General features: G+C 58.0%; 1 protein-coding gene across 1 annotated transcript; it reads left to right on the top strand.

Moving 5' to 3' along the window:
• The first annotated feature begins 5,682 nt into the window (after positions 1–5,682).
• LOC116545898 (A disintegrin and metalloproteinase with thrombospondin motifs 7-like) lies at positions 5,683–26,703 on the top strand. The gene is given in 25 exon segments (XM_032272312.1): positions 5,683–5,701; positions 7,644–7,780; positions 7,991–8,035; positions 8,663–8,875; positions 9,744–9,836; positions 10,244–10,389; positions 11,501–11,670; positions 11,964–11,968; positions 11,970–12,107; positions 12,947–13,067; positions 14,122–14,366; positions 14,636–14,777; positions 17,905–18,025; positions 18,471–18,684; positions 19,028–19,620; positions 19,622–20,006; positions 20,008–20,257; positions 20,260–20,435; positions 21,279–21,431; positions 21,859–22,026; positions 22,106–22,266; positions 23,409–23,463; positions 23,576–23,578; positions 23,645–23,735; positions 26,540–26,703. Coding segments are annotated over 25 exon segments (4,008 nt in total).
• The last annotated feature ends 303 nt before the right edge of the window (positions 26,704–27,006 follow it).

The following is a 27,006-nucleotide window of genomic DNA, read 5'->3' as shown; positions in this document are numbered from 1 at the left end:
AAAAAAAAAAAAAAAAAAAAAAAAAGATTTCTGAGAACTTTGTGTCAAAGAAATCTTGGTAAAGGTACTGAAGCCTACAGAAGAAGCTCACAATTTTAAATGTGCAGGTGGTCCCAGGCGGTGGCTCACACCTGTAATCCCAGCACTTCCGGAGGCCAAGGTGGGCAGATCAGTTGAGCCCAGGAGTTCCAGACCAGCCTGGGCAACGTGACAAAACCCTGTCTTTACTGAAAAGACAGAAATCAGCTGTGTGTGGTGGTGTGTGCCTGTAGTCCTAGCTGCCCGGCAGGCTGAGATGGGAGGATCACCAGAGCCTGGGAGGTTGAGATTACAGTGAGCCATGATCATGCCAGTGCACTCAGGCCTGGATGGCAGAGTGAGAGCCTGTCTCAAGAAAAGAAAAAAAAAATACAGGTAATGAATTTACGCTAAGTAAATTTCACCACAAATCAAGAAATAGAACATTACTAGATTGGTGTACATATGTAGGAGTGGCATTGTTGGTTTTAGAGATATATGAAAGACAAAACTTTAGTGTCACGTATTGTTGATCATTTTAACAAAGTGGTTGTACCATTTAGCAGGGATTGTTCTGGTTACCCCACATCTTTGCTGATGCTTGTCAATTAAAAATTATTTTGCCATTTTAGTAGAGGTGCAGTAATATATCAGTGTAGTTTCATTTTGCATTTTCCTGGTATTGAGATTCTTTATTACCATTTATATGTCCTCTTTTGTGAAGTGCCTGTTCAATCTTTGTATCCTGTTTTCATTGATGCTTTTTTTCCTGTTGATTTGTAATACTTTATTCTGGATGTGTGACCTTTCTAGGATACACAGGTATTATATGTATTACATTTTTCTATTTTTCAAACTGTAGCATGACTTTTCACTCTTTTAATGGTATTTTTACATGAATGGAGATTCTCCAGTTTTTTTTTTTCTTTCTTTCTTTTTGAGACGGGATCTCATTCTGTTGTTCAGGCTGCAGTGCAGTGGCACAATCGCAGCTCAGTGCAACCTCCACCTCCCAAGGCTCAAGTGATCCTCCTGCCTGAGCAAGCCCCCAAGTAGCTGGGACCTACAGGGAAGCACCATTATGCTCAGCTCTTTTTTGTATTTTTAGTAGAGATTGGGTTTTAACACATTGCATAGGCTGGTCTGGAATTCCTGGGATCAAGTGATACACCTGCCTCGGCCTCCCAAAGTGTAGGGATTACAGGCATTAGCCAGTGTACCCAGCCTGAGTTTCTTAATTTTAATGAAATTATACTTAATTAATCTTTTCCTTTATGGTGACTGCTTTTTGTGTCCTGTTAATCAATGCTTAATCTAAGAATATGAACACTTAACCACATAGCAATTTTATTTTAGTTTATGCTTCCTCCCCTGCCCCAGATAGGCTCTCACTCTATTGCTCAGGCTGTAGTGGGATGGCATAATTTCAGCTCACTGCAACCTCCACCTCGTGGCTCAAACAGTCCTCCCAACTCAGCCTCCTGACTACCTGAGACCATAGGTGTGTGGGGATTCAACGTTTTCCCAGGTTGGTCTCAAACTCTTGGGCTCAAGTAGTCTGCCCGCTTCAGCCTCTGAGAGTGCTGGGATTACAGGTGCGAGCCACCGCACCCAGCCATGATTCACTTTTTACTACATGGATGTGACTGCTTGATCCAGCACCCTGTATTGAAAAGACGTTCTTTGTTCTTCTGCACTATGTAGCACTTTTTTTCATCAATTGGATAGCTGTATAGTCATCTAATTGATGAAATCAGTATGGGTCTGTTTATGGACCAACCTACGCAACATAGCAAGATCCAATCTCTACAAAAAATAATAAATAATAAAGAAATACATGAAATTTTTTAAGTGGGTAGAGCAGATGCAGTCATAGGTGGTAATTTATAAATGATTGTCAATTTCTTGGCTACATACAGGTGTTGGTAAGTAAGATCGGTTGGGAGCTCAGGCAAAATGTATTAAATGAATTCTGTGGTGTTCAGAATGATTGCTAGATATTCATTGTGACTTCAATTAGATGTTATTTGTGCCTCACAGAGCTACAGGTTTTATTCTCTATTTATTTGTATTTTTTTTTTTTTTGAGACGGAGTTTTGCTCTTGTTACCCAGGCTGGAGTGCAATGGCGCGATCTCGGCTCACCGCAACCTCCGCCTCCTGGGTTCAGGCAATTCCCCTGCCTCAGCCTCCTGAGTAGCTGGGATTACAGGCACGCGCCACCATGCCCAGCTAATTTTTTTTTGTATTTTTAGTAGAGACGGGGTTTCACCATTTTGACCAGGATGGTCTCGATCTCTTGACCTCGTGATCCACCCGCCTCGGCCTCCCAAAGTGCTGGGATTACAGGCGTGAGCCACCGCGCCCGGCACCCAGCTAGTTTTTATGTGTTTAGTAGAGAGGGGGTTTCACCATGTTGGCCAGAGTGGTCTTGAATTTCTGATCTCAGGCAATCTACCCACCTTGGCCTCCGAACGTACTGGGATTACAGACACGAGCCACTGCACCCAGCCTTTTACTTTTCAAAAAGATTTACATAGACAGGGTCTGTGACCCAGGCTGGTATTGAACTCCTGGCCTCAAGCCATCCTCCCACCTGGGCCTTCCAAAGTCCTGGGATTATAGGCATGAGCCACCCCACCCATCCTGGTTTTAAGGCCTTTGTGACTAAATAATTCATTCATTCAAGTGACAACTCTCTGCTTCCTGTACCTAAATACAAAGATCTATCAAATAATTTTTCTAAGGCGGGGGTGGTGGTTCATGCCTATAATCCCAGCACTTTGGGAGGCTGAGGAGGGCGGATCTCCTGAGGTCAGGTCAAGATCAGCCTTATCAACTGGTAAAACCCGGTTTCTACTAATAATAAAAAAATTAGAGTCCACCGTGGTGGCTCACGCTTATATTACCAGCTACTTGGGAGGCTGAGACAAGACAGTTGCCTGAACCCAAGAGGCGGAGGTTGCAGTGAGCTGTGATTGCACCATTGTACTCCTGTCTGTGAGACAGAGCAAGACTCTGTCTCACAATGCTACACTTATGAGATTCGTCTATCTAGGTGGAAGTTTGAGGGGGAGGGCGTGTGTGTGTGTGTGTGTGTGTGTGTGTGTGTGTGTGTGTGTGTGTTTTTAATGAAAAAGAGTCTCACATTTGCCCAGAATGGACTGCAGTGGCCTGGAATATTTTTTATTTTTAGTAGAGACGAGATTTCACCATGTTGGCCAAGCTGGTCTTGATTTCCTGATCTCAGGTGATCCACCTGCCTCAGCCTCCCAAAGTGTTAGGATTATAGGCGTGAGCCACTTCACAGGTCTGATTAGTTTTTCAGCATGGAAAGACTTGAATTCAGAACTGAGTAGAATGAAGAGAGAGTGGAAACCTGTAAGGCATTCTTCTTACTGGAGCAGATCTAGCAGAAGTAGCTTGGCTCTGAAGAGATAGTTGTGGCACAATTCCTGACCCCCAAATCATAACTAATCTGGTGTGTTCATGAAGCAGTTGGAACAGCAACTTCCTGCTCCCCACATCTCAGCGAAGGTTCTATGAACCTGGACCCTGATTCTTCAGTTTTCTATTTGTAGTAGCTATGATGGTTCCCTTGACAGCTCTTGCAGCAACAATGTTCTGGGAGACACCCCTGGGGATCCAGATGAAAGCCGGCTCTTTCAACTTTCAGCAGTGCTCTAACACTAGTCAATATCAAATCCCTTTTTGCTTAAGTTAACCAGAGCAGTGTCTACTATGGGTAATTGAATCATGACTGATACAATTATCAGATATAAACTGATGACAGTGACAAGTGGGAATACCAGATGTGAATCATGTGTTGGTTTATTTACATCTATTTGCCTTTGATAATAATACTTTTTGATAATTGGCTTCTTAGTTTAATCTTTATGAAATTAACTTGAATGGCTCAAAATTCATTTTGTAGCTCTGAATTTAATTACTAATTGAGCCATTTAACCAAACTAGCTGACCACCTACAGCTATTTAATCTCACTGGCCTACTGTAGATAGATAAATCTCTTATCTTAACTAGTTAAGGCATACTATACATTCTCTTTAAAGAGCATCACTGGCCTGGCATGGTTGCTCACTCCTATAATCCCAGCACTTTGGAAGGCCAAAGCGGGCAGATCACGAGGTCAGATCGAGACCATCCTGGCTAACACTACTAAAAATATAAAAAATTAGCCAGGCGTGGTGGCATGCACCTGTAGTCCCAGCTACTCGGGAGGCTGAGGCAGGAGAATTGCTTGAACCTGGGAGGCAGAGGTTGCAGTGAGCTGAGATGATGTCATTGCACTCCAGCCTGGGTGACAGAGCAAGACTCCATCTTGGGGGGAAAAAAAAGAACCTAGACTGTGGCCCAGGCTTCTGACTGTGTTGGCAGATAAGTTATATTATCCCTTAAGCCTCAAAAAACGGAAATCATGATGGGAGCCCCTTGTGCATGCGATCTGACGAGTAAATGAGAAAATACATGGGGTGCTTAGCACAGCGTCTGCCATATAGTAAGCGTTTTATACATGCACACTACTGTTATTTCCACTATTACCAAGTGATACACAGTATGGACTTCACCAGGGAGGTGGCCTGAAGGTGGGGAGAAGGGTGTGTCTCCTTCCTCAGAGAAGGACAGAGAATGAGAGAATGGTTTCAGCAAATCAGAATAGTAGCTGTCCCCACCACAGTCCCAGGGCTTGTTCCCAGCTGTCCTGACCCAGGGTGCCACCCAACGGCTCTAGAACAGACAGACAGAGTCTCTGCCCTCATTCAGCTGCTGGAATGCCTGAGGGACTTGGCTCAGGGCCTGGGGTGAGGGTGGGAGGACAGTGTGAGAATCAGAGCCAGCCAGGGCCTCCCGGAGCCTTGGCATGGGGGAGAGCCAGAGGAAGCAGGACAATACATGCCCCACCAATGGAGGAGTGTTTGGGGAGGAGAACCCCATCTTCCCAAGGTCCTTTCACACTTTCACCTTTGCATCCTGGGAGTCACGTAGCAGGGTGCTCCCAAAGCTCAGAAGAGGATGTGTGGAGGGGCGAAGGTGGGCGGGGCACCAGCCTGTGGTCTCCTTGCTGGGGGTGGGACAGGAGAGAGAGGATGGACCCCACCCATTCAGGTTGGGGACAGAATGAGTGAGATTCACTGCAAGTGCCAAATGGTCTGGGAGTGTTTCCAGCACTTTTGGTGTCTCAGAGGCACTCACAGACCACCCCCTTATCCTGGCTGGATCTGAAGCCCCTTGGCCTCCTGCATATAGATGCTTACTTATCAGCCAAGCAGACCCACAGGGCTGAATTCAAACTCGTTCTGGCTGTGTCCACAGACCCCCATGTCCATCGAGCCCTGTGTGTGGGGATGGTGGTAAAGGAGACAGACGTGGCGCCTGTCCTCCAGTCCCTCACACCAGGGAGACAGGCAGATGGGAGTAGGTGATGATTAGCACTGAGGCACGCAGTCCTCTTGGGTCTGTAGGAATGGGGGTACGGACACCAACTCTCCTGGGGTCAGGAACAGCAACTCAGAGAAGGAGTCCTGGAGCTGCCTCTATAGGCCGACTTCCACTGCAAGGAAGAAGGGCGCTGTAGGTGGAGGGCAGGCTGGGCAGAGGCTGGGGCCATGCCATTGTAGGGTGGGGCAGAAGAGCCCTCAGGATGTGATGGGGGATGGGCTGGAAGGTAGCCTCTGAAGCCTGTCTGAGAGGGTTGGCCTGAAGAACTCTGAGACTTTCCGGGCTGACAGGTGCTTTAGGGGCTCTGGGGAGTGGTCACAGCATTTCACCAGTGTCAACTTGGACCAGGCAGGGAGGAGCGGAGGCTCTGCTCCCTGCTTCCCTTAAAGCCAGCATTTCTATAGGGAGAGAGGGAGGCTGGGTCACATGTTGGACCCCCCATCCAATGACTCCATGACCAGATCCCGGAGGCGGGGGGGCAGGGGAGCGGGCCCCCAGGTCTCTCCTGTTGGTGGTGGGCAGCGCTTTGCTGTCGCCAGGTTACAGTGAGGCTTCTGACCCGAGTCACATACTGTCTGCTCCAACCTCTTGTGGGACTGCCCAGCCCTGCTATAATTAGCTCGAGGAGGGGCGTGGAGAGGAAGGGCTGACTGGCTTGGGGATCTGGGTGTTGCGGCCACGCAGAGGACCTGGCAGTGAGCCTGTCAGAGGAAGGAAGGGCTGGCTGCCGGCCACCTGTGTGATTTTTCCCAAGAAGACACTGCTATTTATACTTCTGTAGCTTGGAATCGGCCTCTTGTAGATGAGGACATGAAGGCCCAAGGCCATAAGCATCTACAGCCAGTCAAAGAGTAAAAACGTGGGTTTCTGACTCCCAATACAGCAGCTGGCCTGATTCCTGCAGTGGAGTCGGTGAGGGTCGCCTCGTGCTCCTGACTTCTCCCAGACTGTTGGTGCTGGGGTGAGGAGCATTGGACCCCTCAGCCACTGGGTCAGAAGACCCCTTAGCTAGGATGGGTGAGCCCCCACCTATGTCCTCGAACCATGGAATGCTAGAGGAAGGAAGGAGCCCAGGGCCAGCTGAACCCATCACTCTCTGCTGACACTCTGCCCTGGGTGCAGGCCCAGGGAGGCTCTGGAAGCCCCAAGCTGCCGGAGCACTTGGGACACTGCTTTCTCCCTGCCAGGCCTCGGCTGCCATGGTTTTAAACTTGTATTTGGTGTGAAGTATTTGAGGCTGGGCTCACGGTTGAATGGGAGGACCCCTGCCCTGGGGGCAGCCCAGTGAGCAGACACAGCCTGGTGCAGGCAGCCTGGACTTGGCTTGAGATCCTGGCCATCACATTCCTCTTGTGTGTATCCCAGAGCAAGTGACGGATGAGTCCTGAGTGTGTGAGGGGAGATGATGGTACAGTCTGCCTGGGATGTTGTGAGGAGCGAATGAGAGGGTGTGCACCTGGTGCGTGGGACCAGCCTGGCACATGGCCATCTCAGGGTTGTGAGGAGCGAATAAAAGGGTGTGCACCTGGTGCCCAGGACCAGCCTGGCACGTTGTCATCTTGGGCACTAGGACTGCATGCAGCAGCTGCTCCTCTGCCCACTCCCATGTTAGAGGGATCTGTTTCCAGCCAGCAGGGCAGTCTGGGTGACTCCAGGAGGATTCCAGGGTCCTTGGTAGGAATTTGGTCACCTTGGCTTTCTTCTCTGCAGCTCTGGGCACAGCCAGGGGCCTGTCACTGGCCGGGGGACTTAGGAGACCACACAGACCGCCCACCGAGCCTGGATCTCCCAGCTGCCAGGCCCCCTGCTCTGAAATCTGGGCTTTGGGGTCCTACGGTCTGAGCCACCCTCCCAGCCTCACCCCACACCTGCCTTCGGCGGTACTGGCTGTTCCTGACTCTTTCATGTTCTTCCAGCCTCTCCACATCTGTAGTGTTTCCTTCTCCTCTCCCTGCTGGACTCTGGGATTTATTACCTCTGCTTTCTTCCCTGTGCAATCCCTGCCTCGCCCACGCAGGACTGTGGCTCATCCTGGCCCTCGGGCCTGGCACCGCCTGTCCTGAGACCTCCCAGACGGGAGACGAGGGTTTGTGCCTCCCCATCGCCCCTGCCTGGCTAGAAGCCCCAGGTCCCGTGGGTCCTGCCTCCCTCTGTTGCTTCTGCACAAGTCGTGGCTGCCAGGGTCATCTCAGCCCTGATTGTCCGTGTGGCTCAATTCTCCCCAGAACTGCTGCCCCCCAAGAAGGCCCCCAAACTCTCCTCCATTTTCTCCAGGACAGCAAGGGGTCCAGGGGTGGGCCGGTCAGTACGCCAGGGCACTCCTGCTGCTAAGCTGTAGTGGTGCCAGCCTAAGGTCCAGCAGGTGCAGGAGGATGGACACTGGGCCCAGACACAATAGCCATGCCCGAGGGCCACGCAGAGTGAGGCAGGGGCAGAAGCAGGTGCCAGCTGGGCCTGGGCCGCCCTCCCCAGGGCCCCTTGCCTGCATACCCCCACCTCGTGGTGTTGTGTCTAGGCGGGCAGCCTCGTCTTTGCCACACCGCGGCAGCAGGAGTGTCTGGTGCGTACAGATTGTACCTGCTCTTGTCTGCCCGGTTCCCCGCCACTGCTGCCAGGGAGTGTGGCTGGAGGAAGGCGAGAGTAGATAGGGTGTGACAGAGGCTGAGGCGAGTCCTGCAGGGGGACAGGCACGGCTGCCTGGGCTCTCTCCCAGGGGAGGGCTGCTTCCCAGACCTCGTCCTTCCATAGATGACCCAAGGTCTCTGCCTGTGTGGGGCCATTGGAGGAGGCTCTGTTGTGTCAACTGTGATGTGATGTTCTCCAGATCCTTGTCTCCAGATCCTTGTCGGGCCTGGCTCCAGGGTCTGGGCTCAGGGATGCAGGCTGCAGGGTTGGAGAGCAGGGCCACAAGAGGGCTTGGTGATTCAGTAGGCTTCGGAGGGAAGGACCCTGGCGCTGCATCTGGAGGGGAGGCTGCAGCAGTAGGGTAAGAGGAGCAGGGTGGAGGCAGCAGCATATGCAGAGGCCGGGCACTGGGGCCGGGGTTGTTGAGCTGGTGTGCCCAGGAGGTGAGATGAGCATGGGCGGGAGGGCCTCTGCTGCTGGCTGCAGGGTGGCTGAGCCAAGTGGGGGGCTGGAGTTCTCCTACAGTGGTGGGGCTCTGTGCCACTCCCTCCTCCCCTCCCAGCCCAGCCAATGCCTCTCCGATGGGTCTCACAGGCTGCCCCGCTCTCCTTGCTCCCGTCCCATCTCTAGCCGCAGGTGGGGCCTGTTCCTGGATGATTCTCCTGCCAAGGACATCATCGACTTCCCCTCAGTGCCACCCGGCGTCCTCTATGATGTGAGCCACCAGTGCCGCCTCCAGTACGGTGCCTACTCTGCCTTCTGCGACAACATGGATGTGAGTGGGCTGGGGTGGGTACCAGGGTGTGGGGACCCAGCGGGAGGGCTCAGAGGGCAGCCCTCACCAGCCCGTGGATGCCAGCCTGGGAGGAACCTCGCTTGGCCTGGGCTGCGCCCCCAAATGATACTGTGACACGTCAGAGGCCTGTAGGAGAGGCCAAGGATGGACAGCCACAGACCCGGCTCTGAATTCTGAGTCAATCACGGATCCACTGTGACAAGTCCCTTAGCCTCCCTGGGGCTGGCTTTTAAGAGGGAAAAGGCCCAGGCGTGGTGGCTCACGCCTGTAATCCCAGCACTTTGGGAGGCTGAGGCGGGTGGATCACGAGGTCAAGAGATCAAGACCATCCTGGCCAACATGGTGAAACCCCGTCTCTACTAAAAATACAAAAAATTAGCTGGACGTGGTGGCACATGCCTGTAGTCCCAGCTACTTGGGAGGCTGAGACAGGAGAATGGCTTGAACCCAGGAGGCGGAGGTTGCAGTGAGCCGAGAATGCGCCATTGCATTCCAGCCTGGGCAACAAGAGCGAAACTCCGTCTAAAAAAAAAAAAAAAAAAAAAAAAGGTGGGGAAAGAAACCCGTGTGGGGAGGGTCTGTTTATCCTGGAGAAGACTGCCTGGAGTGATCTTCTAACGGGAGTGTTTCCAGAGGCGGGGCTGGGCCGGGAGAGGGGTGGACAGCTGGGAAGTGGTGTGAGCAGGGCAGCCCCGGGCCCCCCACACCACCACAGGGTCTGGAGAGGAAGGTGGGAGCAGACACAGAAGGGACCTCAGGGGGCCCTTGGGGACAGGATGGGGGCAGGGTGGCTGGTGGCACGGGGTTGGGGTGGGGTGAGGGTGTGGCTTGTGACCCCTCCTTGCAGAATGTCTGCCTCACACTTTGGTGCTCTGTCGGGATCACCTGTCACTCCAAGCTGGATGCAGCCGTGGACGGCACCTGGTGTGGGGAGAACAAGGTAGGAGGTGCCCAGTCCCAGCGGTGGGAGGGAGAGGCCAGACCTCCTGCTGAGTCCGGGCCCGGGTGTCAGCCCCAGCTCACAGTCTTGCTGTGCTCCTAGCAGACCCCCACTCTCTGCAGCCCAAGCCGCCGTCTACAGAGCGGAGGCATTGGGCACGGGGCTTGATTCCTGGATTCCCCGGGTGTCTTCAGCTGAGTCGGCATGTGGGCTGTTTTACTCCCTGCTCAGCTCCGCCCTGCAGCCTGGGCCACACGTGATGGTGATGATTGGGAGGGGCCTCTCGCACCTTCCATCCTTCCTCTCTGTGCTTTCCGTGGCCTTCTCACCCACCTTGTTCTCGCTAGGGTGAGGATGACTGATAGGCTTGGGGGTAGGGGTGGCTCTACCTCCATCTGTCTCAGTAGTGGTGTCTCAATGGGGAGTGGGTACCCGTGGCCTTCCGGCCTGAGGCCGTGGACGGTGGTTGGTCCAGCTGGAGCGCCTGGTCCATCTGCTCATGGAGCTGTGGCGTGGGCGTGCAGAGCGCTGAGCGGCAGTGCACGCAGCCTGCGTGAGTGTGGGGCCCAGGGTGCCCTGGGCGATGGGACAGAGGGACCCAAGCAGTCAGCCGATTGCAGAGGCTTAGCTCTGTCCCAGCATCTGGCTCTTAGAAGTGTCCTCATAATGGTCAGTCCGAGTGTCCAGGCCACCTTGAGTCACTTTCAAGGAGGGTTCTGGGGCTGACAGGTCCCCACTGCTGACCCCTTTGCAGAGAGGGGGACACTGAGGCCCAGAGACTAGAGAGACTCATCAGAGGCCACACAGCAAAGCAGCTGCCAGCTGGAGGGAGGACGGAGAGGGCAGTGGGGAAGAGCATGGGCCCTGGACCTTAGATGGCTCAGGGTTTGAATCCCCTCTTCACCCCTTCTCTGGGCCTCCGTTTCCCCATTAAACGGGGGGATGTGAGAATGTGGTAAGGTGCAGAGCCCAGCAGTACCATAGACCGAGGCACTGCCCAGCTGATTTCCTCTTCATGAGGCTGCTCAGGGAAGGCATGGGGTTCACAGCCAGCCCCACCAAGGGCCCTGTGACCTCCCTGCCTCCAGACCTCCAGGTCTGAGCTGGGTTGGGTCCAGCTACCCTGGCCTAGATGGGGAGGGTTTCAGGAGCTGTGACTTGGCAAACCTCTCAGCTGGCTGGGGCCCTGAGGGCTTTTTTTTTTTTTTACACCCGGGCTGGGGGAACTGCCACCAGGAGGGAGGCTGAGGACTCAAGGGCTCGTTAGGACGCTGGTGTCATGGGCTGGGGACTCGGAGCAGTCCCTCCAGTCAGTGCCAGTCATGCCTGCAGCTTGTTACAACTTCTCAACAGCCCTCTGCAGAGTCAGCCTCAACCCCATTTTACAGATGAGGAAACTGAGGGCCAAGGGTTGGCTAGAGACTTGCCCACAGTCACACAGTAGGTTGGGGACAGAGCTCAGGCTTGCTGCTGCCACTTCCCTGAACGTCCTTACAAACAGAGAGGGTGTGTCTGGGCCAGAGCGGGGGCAGCCCATGGGAGGAGAGCATGTGCGCAGAGCTGGGTGGCAGGGATCTCGGGGTGCGGGTACAGGAGGCGGCCACTCACTCCGGGCTGTGGCCATGTAGTAGCACTTACTGGGCCCTCCCTGCGTCTCCCCACAGGCCCAAATACAAGGGCAAGTAATGCGTGGGTGAGCGGAAGCGTTTCCGCCTCTGCAACCTACAAGCCTGCCCCTCTGGCTGCCCCTCCTTCCGCCATGTCCAGTGCAGCCAATTTGACGCTATGCTCTACAAGGGCAAGCTGCACACATAGGTGCCTGTGGTCAGTGATGGTGAGTGCTGCCTCCCACGGGGACACTGAGGCTCAGAGGGCTGGGGCTGTGTGCGCCCAAGGCTACCCTGTGATGCAGCAGGAGGCTCAGTCTCCACCCCAAGCCTGGGCCACCCCCACTGTGCCCTGGGGCTGCTGCTCCTCCCAGCTCCCCAGTCTGCAGACTTGCAGATAGCTCCCAGCCCAGCTGGAGACTCCAGCCTGCCATGGATGTGTGTCATGGAGGGGTCTTCCTGGTGGCCTCCGTAACTCCTGCACCGGCTGTCGCTGATGGCTCTTCTACTTGGCCCCCAGTGAACTACCTGTGAGCTGCACTGCCGGCCGTCAAATGAGTATTTTGCCGAGAAGCTGTGGGACGCTGTGGTTGATGGCACCCCCTGCTACCAGGGCAGGGTCAGCAGGGACCTCTGCATCAATGGCATCTGCAAGTTGTGCCTGGTCGGGAAGAGGCTCTCCCAGCGCTGCCCGCCCCCAGCCCCACTGGCAGGCCCCAGGTTCTCCCCTGGGTCCCTCCTGGTCCTCTGGCCACCCTCCCCATGCTCTGCCATTGGGCTTCCCAGACCCCACTCTGTATACCGCTAAGGCAAAAGCCCATACCAGGCCTCCTGGCACTGGAGACCCCTGCCAGTCAGGGCTCGCTGCCCCTCGTCTCCTTGGATGCTGTGCCAGCACCGCCCCAGCTGGGACACCGGAACCCAGCCAGGGGCTTGATCTCTTGCCAGTTGGCTGACCCCAGGCAGTGGTTTCCTCCCTGATAGAAGGGGTCAGATGAGGTGGCACAGGTGACATGAAGGGCTCTAGCCCTGAAGGCGTCTCATCTTTGCCCATCTCGCCAGCCACCTACCTGCCCCTGCTTCTAGCCCCCTAAGCCACTGGGGTGTCCGGGCCTGGGCTCAGAGGGGGACCAGCAGGGAGGGGCCCACCCCCAGCACCTCTGATGTTCAGATTCCCTGCACGCGCTGGTCAGAAGCCAGTGGTGAATCAGGTCCCTGCCTGCCCGCAGCCTTTGCAGCACTCCCTTCTCTTGTCGCATGTGATGCTCAAGACATACTTTTAAGGGAGGGGCGGGTCTCCCCCTCTCACATCTGAGGACACTGAGGCTCAGGGAGGTAGAGAAGTTCACCTGGGTCAGAGGCACAGCTGGGGTGGGGCAGGGCCAGAGAGAGGCCTCCCGACCCCCACTCCAGCTGTCTCCTGACCCTGGCTGGTCCCCGGGGCTGGGGCCACAGAGGGCTGACTGCCAGTACCACGGGCCTCCCCTCCCTTGTGTGTTGCAGAACGTGGGCTGTGACTTTGAGATTGACTCTGGTGCCATGGAGGACCGCTGTGGTGTGTGCCACGGCAATGGCTCCACCTGCCACACCGTGAGCGAGACCTTCGAGGAGGCCAAGGGCCTGGGTATGGGTGGGACCACTGTGGGGGAGGGGTATGCTCTTTACCTGGTGGCCACTTCCCCATCTGCCCCGGGTCCCCCCATTGGCCTCGTGGTCCCCACCCAGCCATAGATGGCTAAGCAGGGAAGCCTTGCTGGGGTGGAATTCATGTAGGAGTCAGGGACCCCTAACCCAAGCGCAGAGACCTGTGTCCGTGGGGAGACCTCTTGTCCCAGAGACCCCAGGCAGGTCCAGCTCAGCTTGTGTGCAGCCCCTGGGCCTCTAGGAGGATGGTGGTCTCCTCCTCCTCCGAAGCTTCTGTGACCCTCAGCTCCACGCCCTCACCTTGGGTCTGCTTTGCACACGTTGTTGAGTGCTGACTGTGCTAGGTGATGGGGACATGCAGGTGAATCGTTCAGTCCCACAGGGGACAAAACCTTCTGTGTGGTCAATGCAGTCCAGGGAGGCCCAGAGGACTTTGGGAGCACCGAGGAAGACGCTCCTGGCCTGGGGACGTCAGGGAAGGTTTCCTGAGGAAAACCCTGTTGTCCTCAGATCCCAGCAGGATGCTCATTCATGTTACTGTCCCTGCCTGCCTCACTTTCCTCATCTGTGAAATCGGGACAACAATGGTACCTACATCCTAGGGTTGTTATTCATTTTACAGGTGAGCAGTGCCCAGCGCGTGATGGGTGTTACAGAAGCGGGTGAATAAAAGCAGCCGTGTGGGCTGAGGAGGGTGACCCGGGAGAAAGGGCTGAGCACACTGGCATTTTAGAAGAAGAATGCCAGCTGGCCCTGAGTGTTGGGTGGACCCAGCCTTGTGATGAGACCAGTTTAGGTCCCCAAGAGAGGGGTGACAGGGCATGGACACGGGGTCGGGATTTGGGGCGCCTCTGTGAGGTTTTGGTGACCTATGACATATCTGAGCAATTGGGAGAGCTCAGACTTTTAAGGTAATGGTGGAATCTTTGGCATCAGCAGGTGGGGTGCAAGTGGGGAAAGAGGTGAGGGCAGCGGGTGGGGATAGGCAACCCTGTCACCCCGAGCACAACCTATACACAACCCGTGGCCGGCAGGGTATGTGGACGTGGGTCTGATCCCAGCTGGCGCACGTGAGATCCGTATCCAGGAGGTGGCGGAGGCTGCTAACTTCCTGGCGCTGCAGAGCGAGGACCCGAAGAAGTACTTCCTCAACGGCGGCTGGACCATCCAGTGGGGCGGGGACTACCAGGTGGCAGGGACCACCTTCGCATACACGTGCAGGGGCAACTGGGAGAACCTGACATCCCCGGGTCCCATCAATGTACCTGTCTGGATTCAGGTGTGTGCTTCCCGAGGCCCAGGAGCGGGGAGCAGAGGTGGAGACCCCAGGCCCATGGCAGGGTCTCATCCTGGAGGAGTGAGCCCTGGGGCAGTCACAGAGCCTGGTTCTAGCCAGGCCCTCCTGCTGCAACCTCTGCCTCAGTTTCTCCATCTTTTAAAATGGCCTCGTGATGTAGCTGCAGTTCAGAGGTGGCTGGGGTCAGCTTCTCTAGGGCTGGATGGATGGAGAGGATGCCTCATGCTCACGGGGTTCGTCTGCTCGCCCAGCTACTGTTCCAGGACAGCAACCCTGGGGTGCGCTATGAGTACACCATCCACAGGGAGGCAGATGGCCATGGCAAGTTCCCACCGCCTGAGTTCTCCTGGCACTACAGACCCTGGACCAAGTGCACGGTCACTTGCAGCACAGGTGAGAGGAGGGACAGGCACAGCCCCTCCAGCAGGGGCTTTGGCTCTGGACAGGGACGCTGGCTTCAGCCTCCAACTCACTGCTGGGCCACTACGGGTCTTGAGGTTTGCTTCTCTGAGTTTCAGTTCCCCATCTGTGAAATGAGGCTAGCAATTGCCCCACATCCCATGCCTGCTGGGTGGTAAATAGATGAGGCAGGTGGGGGCAGCTTGCGGCGAGTGCTCAGCGTGCCCCAGCCCTTGGCGTTCTCCATCCAAGGGGCACAGGTCCCTCTCAATTTTGTCCTGGCTCAGCTCCGGCAGGTCTCGTGGCTGCATTTCTGCTGTGTCCTGGAGACAACCCCTGCCACCCCCACAGAGCTTTAGCTGTGGGCCTGTAGGGGCACTGCTCCCCTTCTCCAGCCCCTCCAGTGGTCCAGAGCCTGAGGCTCCCTGGTGGCCACCCCATGAGGGGCTTCCCAGACAGGAGGGGGAACAGTGGAAGGTGGCAGGGAAGGGGGCAATGAGGGGAGGGAGGCCAGGGTATAGCCAGGTTTCCCACCCCACTCTGAGGCCAGCCTAGTGGCCCCTCACCACGCTGACTTATTTTTTTAAACTATATGAAAAGTATGATGTTTTCATTAACTCCAACTCTCTCCCCATATTTCCCTTCGTGCCCCCCATGCCCCTTGGTCTCCCTGCCTCTCAGAATCTCCCACCTCAGGTCTCCTACCCTGCCCCTTGGTCTTCCCCCCATGCCCCTCAGTTTCCCCCGACCCCTCAGTCTTCCCCCTCGCCCCTGGGTCTCCCCAACATGCTCCTCAATCCTCTCCTCTGTCTCACCCCCACCCCTGGGTCTCCCCTTCTGCCCCTCAGTCTCCCCCCACCCCTTGGTCTCCCTCCTTACCCCTCGGTCTCCCCCCGCCCCTCGGTCTCCCCCTGCCCCTTGGTCTCCCCTCACCCCTCAGTATACCCCCAGTTGTACCTCTCAGTCCCCCCCTGCCCCTCGGTCTCCCCCCACCCCATCTCCCACCACCCTTCAGTGTCCCCTCTCCCCGTCTCCCCCCACCCCTCGGTTTCCCCTCTGCCCATCTCCCCCCACCCCTCAGTCTCCCCACTCCCCGTCTCCCCACTCCCCTCGGTCTCCCCCTGGTCGTGCCTCTCAGTCCCCCCGCCCCTTGGTCTCCCTGCCCAGGCCCCTGGGTCTCCCCAGCCCCTCGGTCTCCCTGCTCACCCCTCAGTCTCCCTCCCACCCCGCCTCCGTCTTCCACTCTCTTAGTCCTCCCCCTTTCCCCTCAGTCTTTCCATCGTCGACACCCAGTGTCCTCAGGGTCTCAGAATCGGGAATCTGAGATAGAGACACTTGAGCATTTCTTAACATTCTATTTAAAAATTAATTACTACTATTTGGAGGAAAGAGGTGAGAGAAGGAGAAGGAGTGGGGAGGAGGGAAAGGAGAAGTGAGGGAGGGGGCGGGCGCACAGGGGAAGAGAGGGAGCCTTAAAATGCTGTTATGATGACAACATGAGAACTGGAGAACTGCGTAGATGCCTTCCAAAGCCAGTAAACCGTTTTATCTAATACAGCTATCTTTATTTTATTTTATTTTATTTTGAGATGAGTCTTGCTCTGTCACCCAGGCTGGAGTGCAGTGGTGCGATCTTGGCTTACAGCAGCCTCCGCCTCCCAGGTCCCACTGATTCTCCTGCCTCAGCCTCCCGAGTAGTTGGGATTTACAGGCATGCGCCACCATGCCTGGCTAATTTTTTATTATTGGTAGAGTTGGGGTTTCACCATGTTGGCCAGGCTGGTCTTGAACTCCTGACCTCAGGTGATTCACCTGACTCAGCCTCCCAAAGCACTGGGATTGATTGCAGGCATGAGCCACCGCACCTGGCATAATTCAGGTGTCTTTAAATAGACAAACGTGAGAAACCAACAAATACGTGTGCAGCACGAGACATTTGGGGAATTGTCTTTCAGCAAATCGGCTACCTTGAAGGTGGACCGTGTAGGAGTGTACGCAGAGGCAAGTGCCCCGCGGTGGCCAAGACGGACAGGCAGGAAATCCCAGGTGCACAGTCCAAGATGGCGGGACCTAGAGCTGACGGTCCCTCAGCTGCAGCGTCCTTGCCACAGCAGCCCTCCCCTCCTGCTTGTCACAGATGTCATCCTCCTTTCCAGGCCTCTTGCCATGTTCCGGGCAGGAAGAAGGAGGGGAAAGGGCTGACTCCCAGCGAGGGACTCGTCCCTGTTTCTCCCCAGGCAGGACTGTGTCCCAGAAACCCTAGTTTTGAGGGGGCGGCCTCGGTGTTTTCAGCAGGTCCCATTGCTGTAGTTGGGACCTTGAGCAATATCAGAATCTGTTGGTGAGGAAAGGGGGACGGGTGTGGGACTGGCAGCTCAGGGGAGGGACAGCTTACTCTTGAAACTCCGGGGGAGCAGAGAAAGCAGAGCCACCAGCAGAGGGGGTCCTGAGGCTGGGCCTCAGCAGGCAGTATGGAAGTGAGTTTAAGTGAGGAACGTGGCTGTGGAAAAGCCCAGGGTGGGCAATGGCAGAAGGTATGAAGGACAGGAGCAACGCCAAGGCTGGTGTGGGGGCGGGGAGCGGGGTCTGCCCCTTGATGCACTTCTTCTCCAGATGTTCTCTGAGCCATTGGGAAGGGCGTGGACAGTGGGGCAGCCTTGACGTCATGGCTGGGTTTGCATGCTAGCAGCAGCTGGCACAGATCGAGCTCGTAGGATGTGCCGGGCATGGGCTGAGCCAGCATATGCAAGGCCACAAGCAGTCCTCCCTCCAGGGCTTGTAGGCAGGCAGGATTGTCAATCCAACTTCACAGGGGAGGCCGCTGAGGTTCAGAGTGGCCAAATGAGCCGCCCAGGCATCTCAGCTAGGAAGCAGAGGGTCTGGGGACCTAACCCACTAAACCTACTGTGCCACCTCTCCAGGGACAGTCAGAGGGAGGCTATGTAGGAGAGGGCGGGTGAGATCAGGACAGCAAGGAGGAAGCAGCCGTGGAGGTCTGCCTTCATCCTGACACGGGTTGTGAGGTGCTGTTCTGGGAGGGTTCTGGCAGAAATGGTGTCTTTGGGTCTTGGGCGGTGGGCACCTGGGTGCCAGGCCCAGGCGGAGCCCCACGGCCCCTAAGGTGTGCAGAGGCAGAGTGTGTACTGCTCAGAGCGGCAGGCAGGGCCTGTGGACGAGGGGCACTGTGACCCCCTGGGCCAGCCCGATGACAGCCAGAGGAAGTGCAGTGAGCAGCCCTGCCCTGCCAGAGCTGCCCCCACACCCCTGCCAACTCCCCACCCCCAGGCGGCCTGGGTCTGCCACAGGCCCCTACTTCTGGGCTCCAGAGTTCCCAGGGAGGAGCACAGGCAGCCAGGTTTTCACGGATCTTCCCAAGGTTGAAGCCCCAGTTCCCGGTCACCCCTTACTCCAGCCTGGGCTAGCCTGGACACCTGTGGTCCTCCTCCTTAGGTCCCTGGATTTGGAAATAGGCCTCAGGTCACGCTCACTTCTCCTGAGGGGAGGGTGGCAGGAGCGGAGGGGCTGGGCCATGTCACCAGACTTAGGGGGCAGGACAACTACCTGGGCTTGGAGCTCTGGAGAAGCAGCCACTGGCCTTGGTCCCAGCTCTGGGACCAACCCCCAGGGCCTGGGAGCCTGGCCTGGCCCTCCCTGCTGGTGAGCCTGCTGATGCCACCCGTGTGCCCTTGCCAGGTGGTGGGCAGGTGAGTGGCAGCTATGCTCCTGCAGGCCTGGGGGCCTCTCATGCCGGGTCATGCTCTGCATCCGCAGCGTGGGGCTGGATGAGCAGAGCGCCCTGGAGCCGCCCGCCTGTGAACACCTTCCCCGGCCCCCAGCTGAAACCCCCTGTAACCGCCACGTGCCCTGTCCAGCCACCTGGGCTGTGGGGAACTGGTCACAGGTGAGTGCAGGATGGGAGGGGTCGCCTCCAGCGCCACCCTTGGTCTCAGGCTACAGGGAGGCAGACAGCCTTCCTCCAACCCTTACTGCCTGGTACCATGGGTGGGAGGGAATCTGGGGCATTCCAGGGTCCATCCTGACTCCAAAGCCTCAGGGAATCAGGAAGCCCCTGCAAAGCCGTGGCCACAGCCATGACCTTGAGCTGGGTAGGGCCAGAGAAGGCTGGCTGGGGTCCCTGACACTTTGACACCGGGCAGTAGACAGTGCCTTGTCCCCGCCTTGCCCCAGCGTCCCCTGGCAGCCCGTCTCCCAGCCTGAGCCCCTCACCCTAGCTTCCCCCCCAGTGCTCAGTGACATGCAGGGAGGGCACTCAGCACCAAAGTGTTCTCTGCACCAATGACACTGGTGTCCCCTGTGACGAGGCCCAGCAGCCAGCCTGCCAAGTCACCTGCTCTCTGCCACCCTGTCCGCGGCCCCTGGACACACTGGTCCCTGAAGGCTCAGGCAGCGGCTCCTCCAGCCACGAGCTCTTCAACGAGGCTGACTTCATCCTGCACCACCTGGCCCCATGCCCTTCACCTACCTCAGCACCCAGGCCAGCCAGCATGGGCAACGCCGTCGATGAGGAGGCCCTGGAGTTGGACCCGCTAGGGCCCGTGTTTGTGGACGACTTCTACTACGACTACAATTTCATCAACTTCCATGAGGACCTGTCCTAAGGGCCCTTTGAAGAGCCTGATCTAGACCTGGCGGGGACAGGGGATGCGACGCCCACACCACACGGCTGTTCTGCTGTGCCCTCCACAGGTAGCCCCGTGTCTACCACAGAGCCCCCTGCAGCCACAGAGGAGAGGGCACCGGGACCTTGGTCCCCTAGCCCTTGGCCCAGCCAGGCCCGCCGCTCCCCACCCCCACCCTCAGAGCTGACCCCTGGGAACTCTGGTCAATTTCCTGCCTGAGGAACACACCCCCATAGGGGCTCCAGACCTTGGGCTCCCCAGCCTGCCCTGGCCCAGGGTTTCCCCTGATGGCGTGCAGATGCCTGCCACCCCTCGGGGCCAAAATGACTTGGTTGGCGAGGACAGCCAGCGCCAGCTGCCTCCTCCATGGCGGGATAGGACCAATGAGGTTTCCAAGGACAGTGAGGAACCTGGGGGCTGTGGAGCCCCCCACCTGCCCCTGAGACCCAGCCCCATGCTGCCCCCTTTGTCCCTTGTCGGCAGCACCCACTCCTCTCCTGGTCCTGATGTGGTGGAGTTGTGGACAGGAGGGACTGTAGCCTGGAAGCCAGCTCTGGAGGGTGGCCTGGGGTCTGGGGACAGTTGAGTTGAGGCCCACTGTGGAGGCAGCTCCTCCCCTTCCTTCTCCCATAGCCCCTCTGCCAGAGACGGCAGGCAGGGACAGCTCCCTGCAGCCGGGGACTCCCAACTCCCCAACCCCAGGACCAGGCTCCTGGGACCTTCGGACTGTGGCAGTGTGGGGCACCTTCCTCCCCACGATCCTGACTGGCCTCGGGCACACACCTGAGCCTGACCCTGCCCGGAGCCCGGGACCCGAGGGCCGGCCTGAGTCCCTCAGCCTGAGGTGCCCCTGAGCTCTGGGCTGCTGTCCACGCCAGCTTGGGACAGCCCTGCAAACAGCCGCAGAGCCCCTGAGACCCAGCCCCCGGCCCCCAGCCTGGCTGAGGCAGGGCCCGCTGTGGACCTGTTGGCTGCCAGGAATGCCAGCTGGCAAGCTGGAAACTGGAGCGAGGCAAGTGGTGCTGGCCGGGCTGGCGAGGGAGTTTGCCCAGGACCTTGGTGATTGTTGTCTCATCCGAAAGTGAGCAGAGTCGGACACAGGCGCCATCTGTCCCGCCTCCCTCGGGGCAGGGGTTCCCAGGATTAGGCGGATGAGGGGAGCACAGGGCCCATTCCTGGGCAGCACAGGGGGCCTCAGGGAAGCCAGGGCAGGCACACACTGGCAGCACAGCCCAGGACAGAGTTCACTCAGACAGTTGTGCAGTGGGGAGGGTCCCCTCATGGCCTGCAGGTCCAGTCCTGCCCAGAAATTAGCAAGCTGGGCAAATGAGCCCAGAGGCTCAGCCTGGCTCCTCCACGCTGGGCTCAGCCCACTGTCACCTGGCTCTGCCCTCAATGGCTCCACCCTTCTTTGGCAGTGACCTGCAGGGGTCTGAGCTGCATGAAAGAAGCTGGCCAGTGCCCCCTCCCTGGGTCCCCAGATGGTCACTGCAGGAGATGCAAGCTTCTGTTCAGATCACTATTTTGGGTGTGGGAAGGGGAAGGCTGGTCAGTATAGCTGGTCAGGGGTGCCCGCAGGGTCCCCTTCCCCTACCTCTGCACCAGTGACACTGGAACACAGTCCCTTTGTCTTTTGTGGGCAGGGCCAGTTGGTTGCTGGGGGGTGGGGGTTGACTTTATTCTCACAGTCTTCCTGGGGGGTGAGTGGAGGAGTCTATTTTGCAAATAAGAAAACTGAGGCCCAGAAGAGGGGCCTGTCTTGCTGAGGTCTTGCTAGCCTAGGTGGGTAGTTCCTGGCTGTGGGGGCCTGGCGGGGATGGGGTCTGCCTGGCTTTCACGGGGCCGTGCCCCACAGTGCTCCACCACCTGCGGCCTGGGTGCCGTCTGGAGGCCAGTGCGCTGTAGCTGCGACCAGGATGAGGACTGCACCCCTGCTGGCCGGCCCCAGCCTGCCTGCCGCTGCCACCTGCAGCCCTGTGCCACGTGGCACTCGGGCAACTGGAGTAAGTTGTGTGAGGATGGAGCCAGGGCACGGGGTGGAGCCCTGGGTCCCCACGGCCTGTGTTCCGAGAGCAGCAGGGGAGGGCTCCGGGCTGCACGTCTGGGCACCCGATGGCACTGGATCTGAATCTCCTGGGAGTCTTTATCTTTGTCTGGCCTGGCCTGTCTCCTCCCCTCTGTATTTCTGACTCCATCTGGACTTGTCTTTCACCAGCCTGCCTTTCCTCCCTTTCTCCGTCTGTCCCTGCCCATGGCAGCCCCTGGCTGGACACCTTTTGCCTGGGGCCTGTCAGCCTTGGCCTCCTGCTAGGGCTTTTCAGGGATTTTCTCCAGACTGGAGCGTGGGCCTGATGCCTTCCCTGCTACACGCCTCACGGGGTCGCCTGTGTGGGCCTGCACGTAGGGAGTGTCCATACGCGTCTCTCTGTCCCCACTGCTCCTGCAGGTGTGGTGGAAGCTCCTCAGTGCGGGATGTGCAGTGTGTGGACACACGAGACCTCTGGCCGCTGCGACCCTTCCATTGTCAGCCAGCCAAGCCGCCCGTGCACTGGCCCTGCGGGGCCCAGCCATGCCTCAGCTTCTACACTTCTTCCTGGAGGGAGGTGAGGCCTGGGGGTCCAGTTGGGGGGAGGGGGCGCCCTCAGACCCTGGCGGTGCCCTGACTCCTTCCCTGCACCCCAGTGCTCTGAGGCCTGTGGTGGTGGTGAACAGCAGCATCTGGTGACCTGTCCGGAGCCAGGCCTCTGCGAGGAGGCACTGAGACCCAATGCCACACGGCCCTGTAACATTCACCCCTGCACGCAGTGGGTAGTAGGGCCCTGGGGCCGGGTGAGCTGGGCTGTGTGGAGGAGCAGGGAGCAAGGGCTTGGCAGCACCTGGTCGGTCCTGGGTTGGGTGAAGCAGCTATTGAGTGTGGCTGTCTCTGGCCACTGCTCATGCAGCAGTGACTGGATGAGGTCCCGTGCTTCTGGTGCTCACAGCCTGCCAGGGAGAAACAGACAAGGAAAGGGCATGTGTGCTGTGATGTCAGGGAAGGCCTTTCCAGGAGGGGCCTTGAGTTGAGACCCGAGGGAGGAGTCAGTGATGCCAAGGACAGGGATAAAAGGGACAGTAGGTGTGAAGTCTGAGGCAGGAATGACGAACTTGCGGCAATCAGGGAGCCTGGCAAAGGCCAGCGGCAGAAGGGGGCAGAAGAGGAGCTTCGCGTGGGCAGGACACCTTCTGCCGTGTCTGTTTAGAACAAAGAGGTTCAGAAATCTCAGCCATGGGCCCTGAGCCGGGCCCTGGAGTCAGCTGGGCCAGGGTTTGAGTCTTTGTCCCACTGGCTGCTGAGTGACTCTGGGCAGGTTGCTTTGCCTTGCTGGGTCACTGTTTTCTCATCTGTAAAATGGGGACAGCTTGGGAGAGGAGGGTCAGGAGGATTAAATGAAGTAACGGGATGAAGCACAGTTCTGGGCACAGACTCAGCGGGCACAGCACAACACTGGCACAGATTCGGCGCATGTTCAGGGCTTTCAGACCCGCACCTGATAACAACGAAGCCTGGCGGCCTGGGCCTTGGCTGTGAAACCTGTCTCCTCCCCTCCTGCCTGTGGGCTGGGCAGGTCCTCTGCCCCATCCTTCGGGCACAGTGGTGTCTCGCCCACGTCTTTGCCTGCTGCTGCATTAGGTCTCCATCCTGGGGCTCTGCCCAGGCCTCTCAGGCATGTCCTGTGAGAGGTGCTCGCTGCCCTGCAGCTTCGAGGGCTGTCCCCACTGCTCTCACGCCCCTCCCCGCTGCAGGAGCTGATCCCACAGTGTGAGTGGGTTTGAGTACTGAGTGGAGTCTAGGCATGGGACCAGGCCCTCCCAGGGGGCACTGAGGGCGGGGCTGGGAGCAAGGGCAGGCCAGTCAGGCACAGGGCTCAGGGATGGCTTTCCGTGTTGCTGCCCCCGCTAAGGTGGCCGAAGGAGACACTCCCTCCCGACCCCCCCCAGTGTTCAGCCCCTGTGGTGGGGGCGTCCAGCGGCGCCTGGTCAAGTGTGTCAACACCCAGAGGGTCAGGAGAAAGAACGTATATGTGTTGGGGGCAGAGGAGTCAGAAGGGGGGTGGGTGGGTGTGTGTGTGGGTGTGTGTGTGTGTGGGTGTGTGTGTGTGTGTCAGCAGCAAGGGGGTCAAGGTATCCAGACCACTTTGGCCCAGGCCCTTCTGCCAGGACACAGCTGGTCAGGAATCCCAGGTGCCTGAGGAAGATAGTGACCAGTGTGGCCATGACGCCTGGCCTGAGAGTTCCCGGCCGTGTGGCACTGAGGACTGCGAGCCCATCCAGCCACCCTGAGTCCCCAAACCCCTGGCTCTCTTGCTAAAGTGAGGTAGGGTGGGGAGGGTGATGGGGAGTGGGATTGTCAAACCATCGCGCCCACGGCACCGGCTGGCTCCGTCTGCAGTCTAGGCTCAGGAGCCACGTGGCCACTGAGAATCCTGAGGCCACAGGATGCCATGCTGGAGCCTGGGCTGTGCTAGGAGCACAGGGGGTCCCTGCCTCACGATATCCTGCTGGCAGATGTCTGGCCTCGGGAGGAGAGGGAGCGGCCCTGGCCCCTGAGCTGCTGTGTGAACCTGCGTAAGCTCTTTTTCCTCTGGGTCTCAGTCTTCCCATAGTGTGGCCAGGGATGTCCCTGAGACTGTGTGAAAGCTGGGCCGGAGTGAGTCCGGGTCCCCAGCCCTGGCCTGCCCATTCCCTGGCCAGAGGGCTGTCTAGAATGAGCAGTGGAATCGCAGGGAGGGCTTCCCTCCAAGGGTCTTGCTAGTCCCAGCGGTGGGGGGATTCCTGACCAGCTGTGTCCTGGCAGAAGGGCCTGGGCCAAAGTGGTCTGGACACCCTGACCCCCTGCTGGTGACACACACATGCACACACAAACACTGTCTTTTCCGACCCCCCTGCCCCTGAGAGACACACAGCCTCCCGACACCTCTGCCTGAGACACACACACACAATTCTGACTCCTCTGCCCCCAACACATACACATTCTCTCTCTCTCCTGACTCTCTACCTCTGAGACACAGACACACACTCCCTGCAGCCCCAGCTGCTCCCAGCGGTGCTGAGTGCAGGAAACCGTGGCCCTGGAGTCTCACCTGGGCACCCCTCGCCAGCTGTGTGGCCTTGGGCTCCATTTCCCTGTCAGGGCCTTCATGTGCTGAATCATGGGGCTGTCAAGCACCATCGTTGCATAAATGAGGTCCGGGCACAAAGTGCCCCACACTGCATGGGCATCCAGGTGGTGCTCAGGGAAGGCGGCTTATTCCCCTTCCCCAAACCCACTGTCATCCCCAATTGCAAGGTCAGGAAGAGGGCCTGGGGCTGCCTCTAGCTGTCTAGGGCACCCAGAAGCTGTGGTGGGAAGAGGTGCGGCTACCTGTGCTAATGGCTGTCTGCCCCCTGCCCCTTGGACAGAGTTGGCAGCCAGGGCACTCAAGCTGGCATTCTGGGCCCCCTGCAGTCTCCCAGGTCTGCCTCTCCCCTTGTCTAGCATAGCCTTCTCTATCTGCTCCTGGAAAGCCCTCATTCAGGCTCAGAGTGGCCCCTGCCGTGCCTTGCTACCCTGCCTCTGGCAGGGGTGGCCTTCCTGCCTCAAATCCCATTACCTCAAGGCCCAGAGGCAGTGCCCCCACCCTGCCCTGCCTGTCCTCAGCATGCACCCAGCCAGCATCTCAGCGCTCCTGTGAGCTCTCAGCTGCCTGAGCTGGCTGCTGGCATCACATCTCTTGCTTGTCAGGGCTAGGCTGGCTACAGGGAGCAGGTGGTTACCATACCAGATGGTGAGGACCAGATGGGGCAGGGAACAGGAACTGAGGCGCCTGGGGGCCCAGAACCAGGGACGATCGCCCACAAGGCTCTGGGTTTGCAGGGTCTCCAGGGGTGGGTGTGAGTGGGTGGAGGGTGGGGCTGCTTGGGTGGCTGAACTAGAAGCTGTCTTAAGTGAGTTTTCAGCTGCCAGTGAATAGTGGAGGGAAAGCAGGAAGATGTCTTGCACCTTGAGACCTGGAATTCCCAGGATGTTTTGCTGTTGTGTGGGACAGTGTGGTGGATATTTGGAAAGCCTGGAAACTCCAGAGTGTGTGGTCACTGCAATGACCCAGCATGGCGGCATCTGTTTGCTGTGGAGGTGGGGTTGACAGAGGGGACCAAGGCCTGAGAGGTGAGGCAGCTCCCCATCCCGGGCGAGCAGGATGCAGCCTGCAGATGTGTGCTTTGGAGCTCTGCCCGGAGCTGGGCTGGAGGAGCCTGCCTGCTGCCTTGTGCCCTCTGTGGGGCCTGGAGGATGGCCCAGGCCCAGGGCTGGCTGCTCCCATCCTGCTCCTCCTTCCACAGGAGGTCTGCTGGAATGAGCAGCACCTGGGTGGCAGCTGGGGGTTGTCAGCAGCGGCAGCAGCATCAGGAGCAAGGCCAGGAGGCTGGAAAAAAGCCACTTTCCAAAATAGCTCCAATAACCACAGGCAGGAGGGCCCAGCCGAGCCTCAGCCCTGACAAGCCTCAGCCCCTGGTTTCTGCTGACAGGCTGCAAGGTCCAGTCTTTCAAGGCTTCGTGGCCTCCCTGAGAAGTGGAAAGCTGGCCTGGGAGATAGGATCCTGTGACCCCAAAGCCGAGGCTGAGTGCAGCCCCCATGGCTGGAGGCGGTCACAGAGGCCTGGTAGGACAGGTGCACTGGAGCAGGGGGAGGTGCCGGGAGTGGGGGCTGAGGCCACAGCAGGCTGGCAGCAGCCCCCGGGACTGCAGTTCTGTGTCAGGCTCTGTCAGGGGATTCCAAGGCTGAGCAAAGATGGAGATGGGGTGGCAGGGCATTGCCCTGGGCAGGCTTTTCTGCAGGCATTTGAGGGGGTCAGGGTGGGGTCTCAGGACCTTTCCTCCAGAAATCTCAGCCCACCAGTGCCTGTTCTTCAATATTGGGGGTCGGCCATGGGAAGGTGGGACAGATAGCCACAGTTGAAGACATGTAACTCCGTTTCGGGAGCCCCTCCAGAAACCGGGGCCCTCTGCATGGCAGAGAGCTGCTGGAGCCTCCTTAAGGTGACTGGTGTGGGGAGCCAGGTTCTGTGTACCCCAAACCACTGATGCCCCCTTACCCCCTTCTCCAGGCTGTGAGCGGGACCACCTGTCAGTAGGATTCTGTGAGACACGGCACCTGCTGGGCCGCTGCCAGCTGCCCACTGTCCACAACCAGTGCTACCCCTCATGCACTCCACCCAGCCATGGCGCCCCCTCCTGAGGCCATCAGCAGGCTGCCCGCCGCTGACTGCATCAAGATGCACAGACCGACCAACAGACCTCAGTGCCCACCACAGGCTGTGGCGGAACCCCTGCCTCCTGCGCCCTAATGGTGCTAACCCCCCTCCCCATCCAGCGGCAGGCTGGGGACCTCCTCCCCCTCAGAAAAGGTATTTTTTTTTTTAACAGTTTGTGTAACATTTGTTATTTTACATAAATGAGCATCTACCATTCTAAAGCACAGCGTGACTTCTTGGAGAGTCTTAAAAGTCAGAAACTCTTCTCCCGACCCCTCTGCCCTAATCTCCACTGCGCAGCATCTCAGCAGGCA

Source organism: Sapajus apella, unplaced genomic scaffold (genome assembly GCF_009761245.1).
Source record: "Sapajus apella isolate SASKATOON/1434 unplaced genomic scaffold, GSC_monkey_1.0 scaffold431, whole genome shotgun sequence".
Lineage (NCBI taxonomy): Eukaryota > Metazoa > Chordata > Mammalia > Primates > Cebidae > Sapajus > Sapajus apella.
Note: the sequence above shows the minus strand (reverse complement) of the source record. Positions and strands in the feature narration are given on the sequence as shown.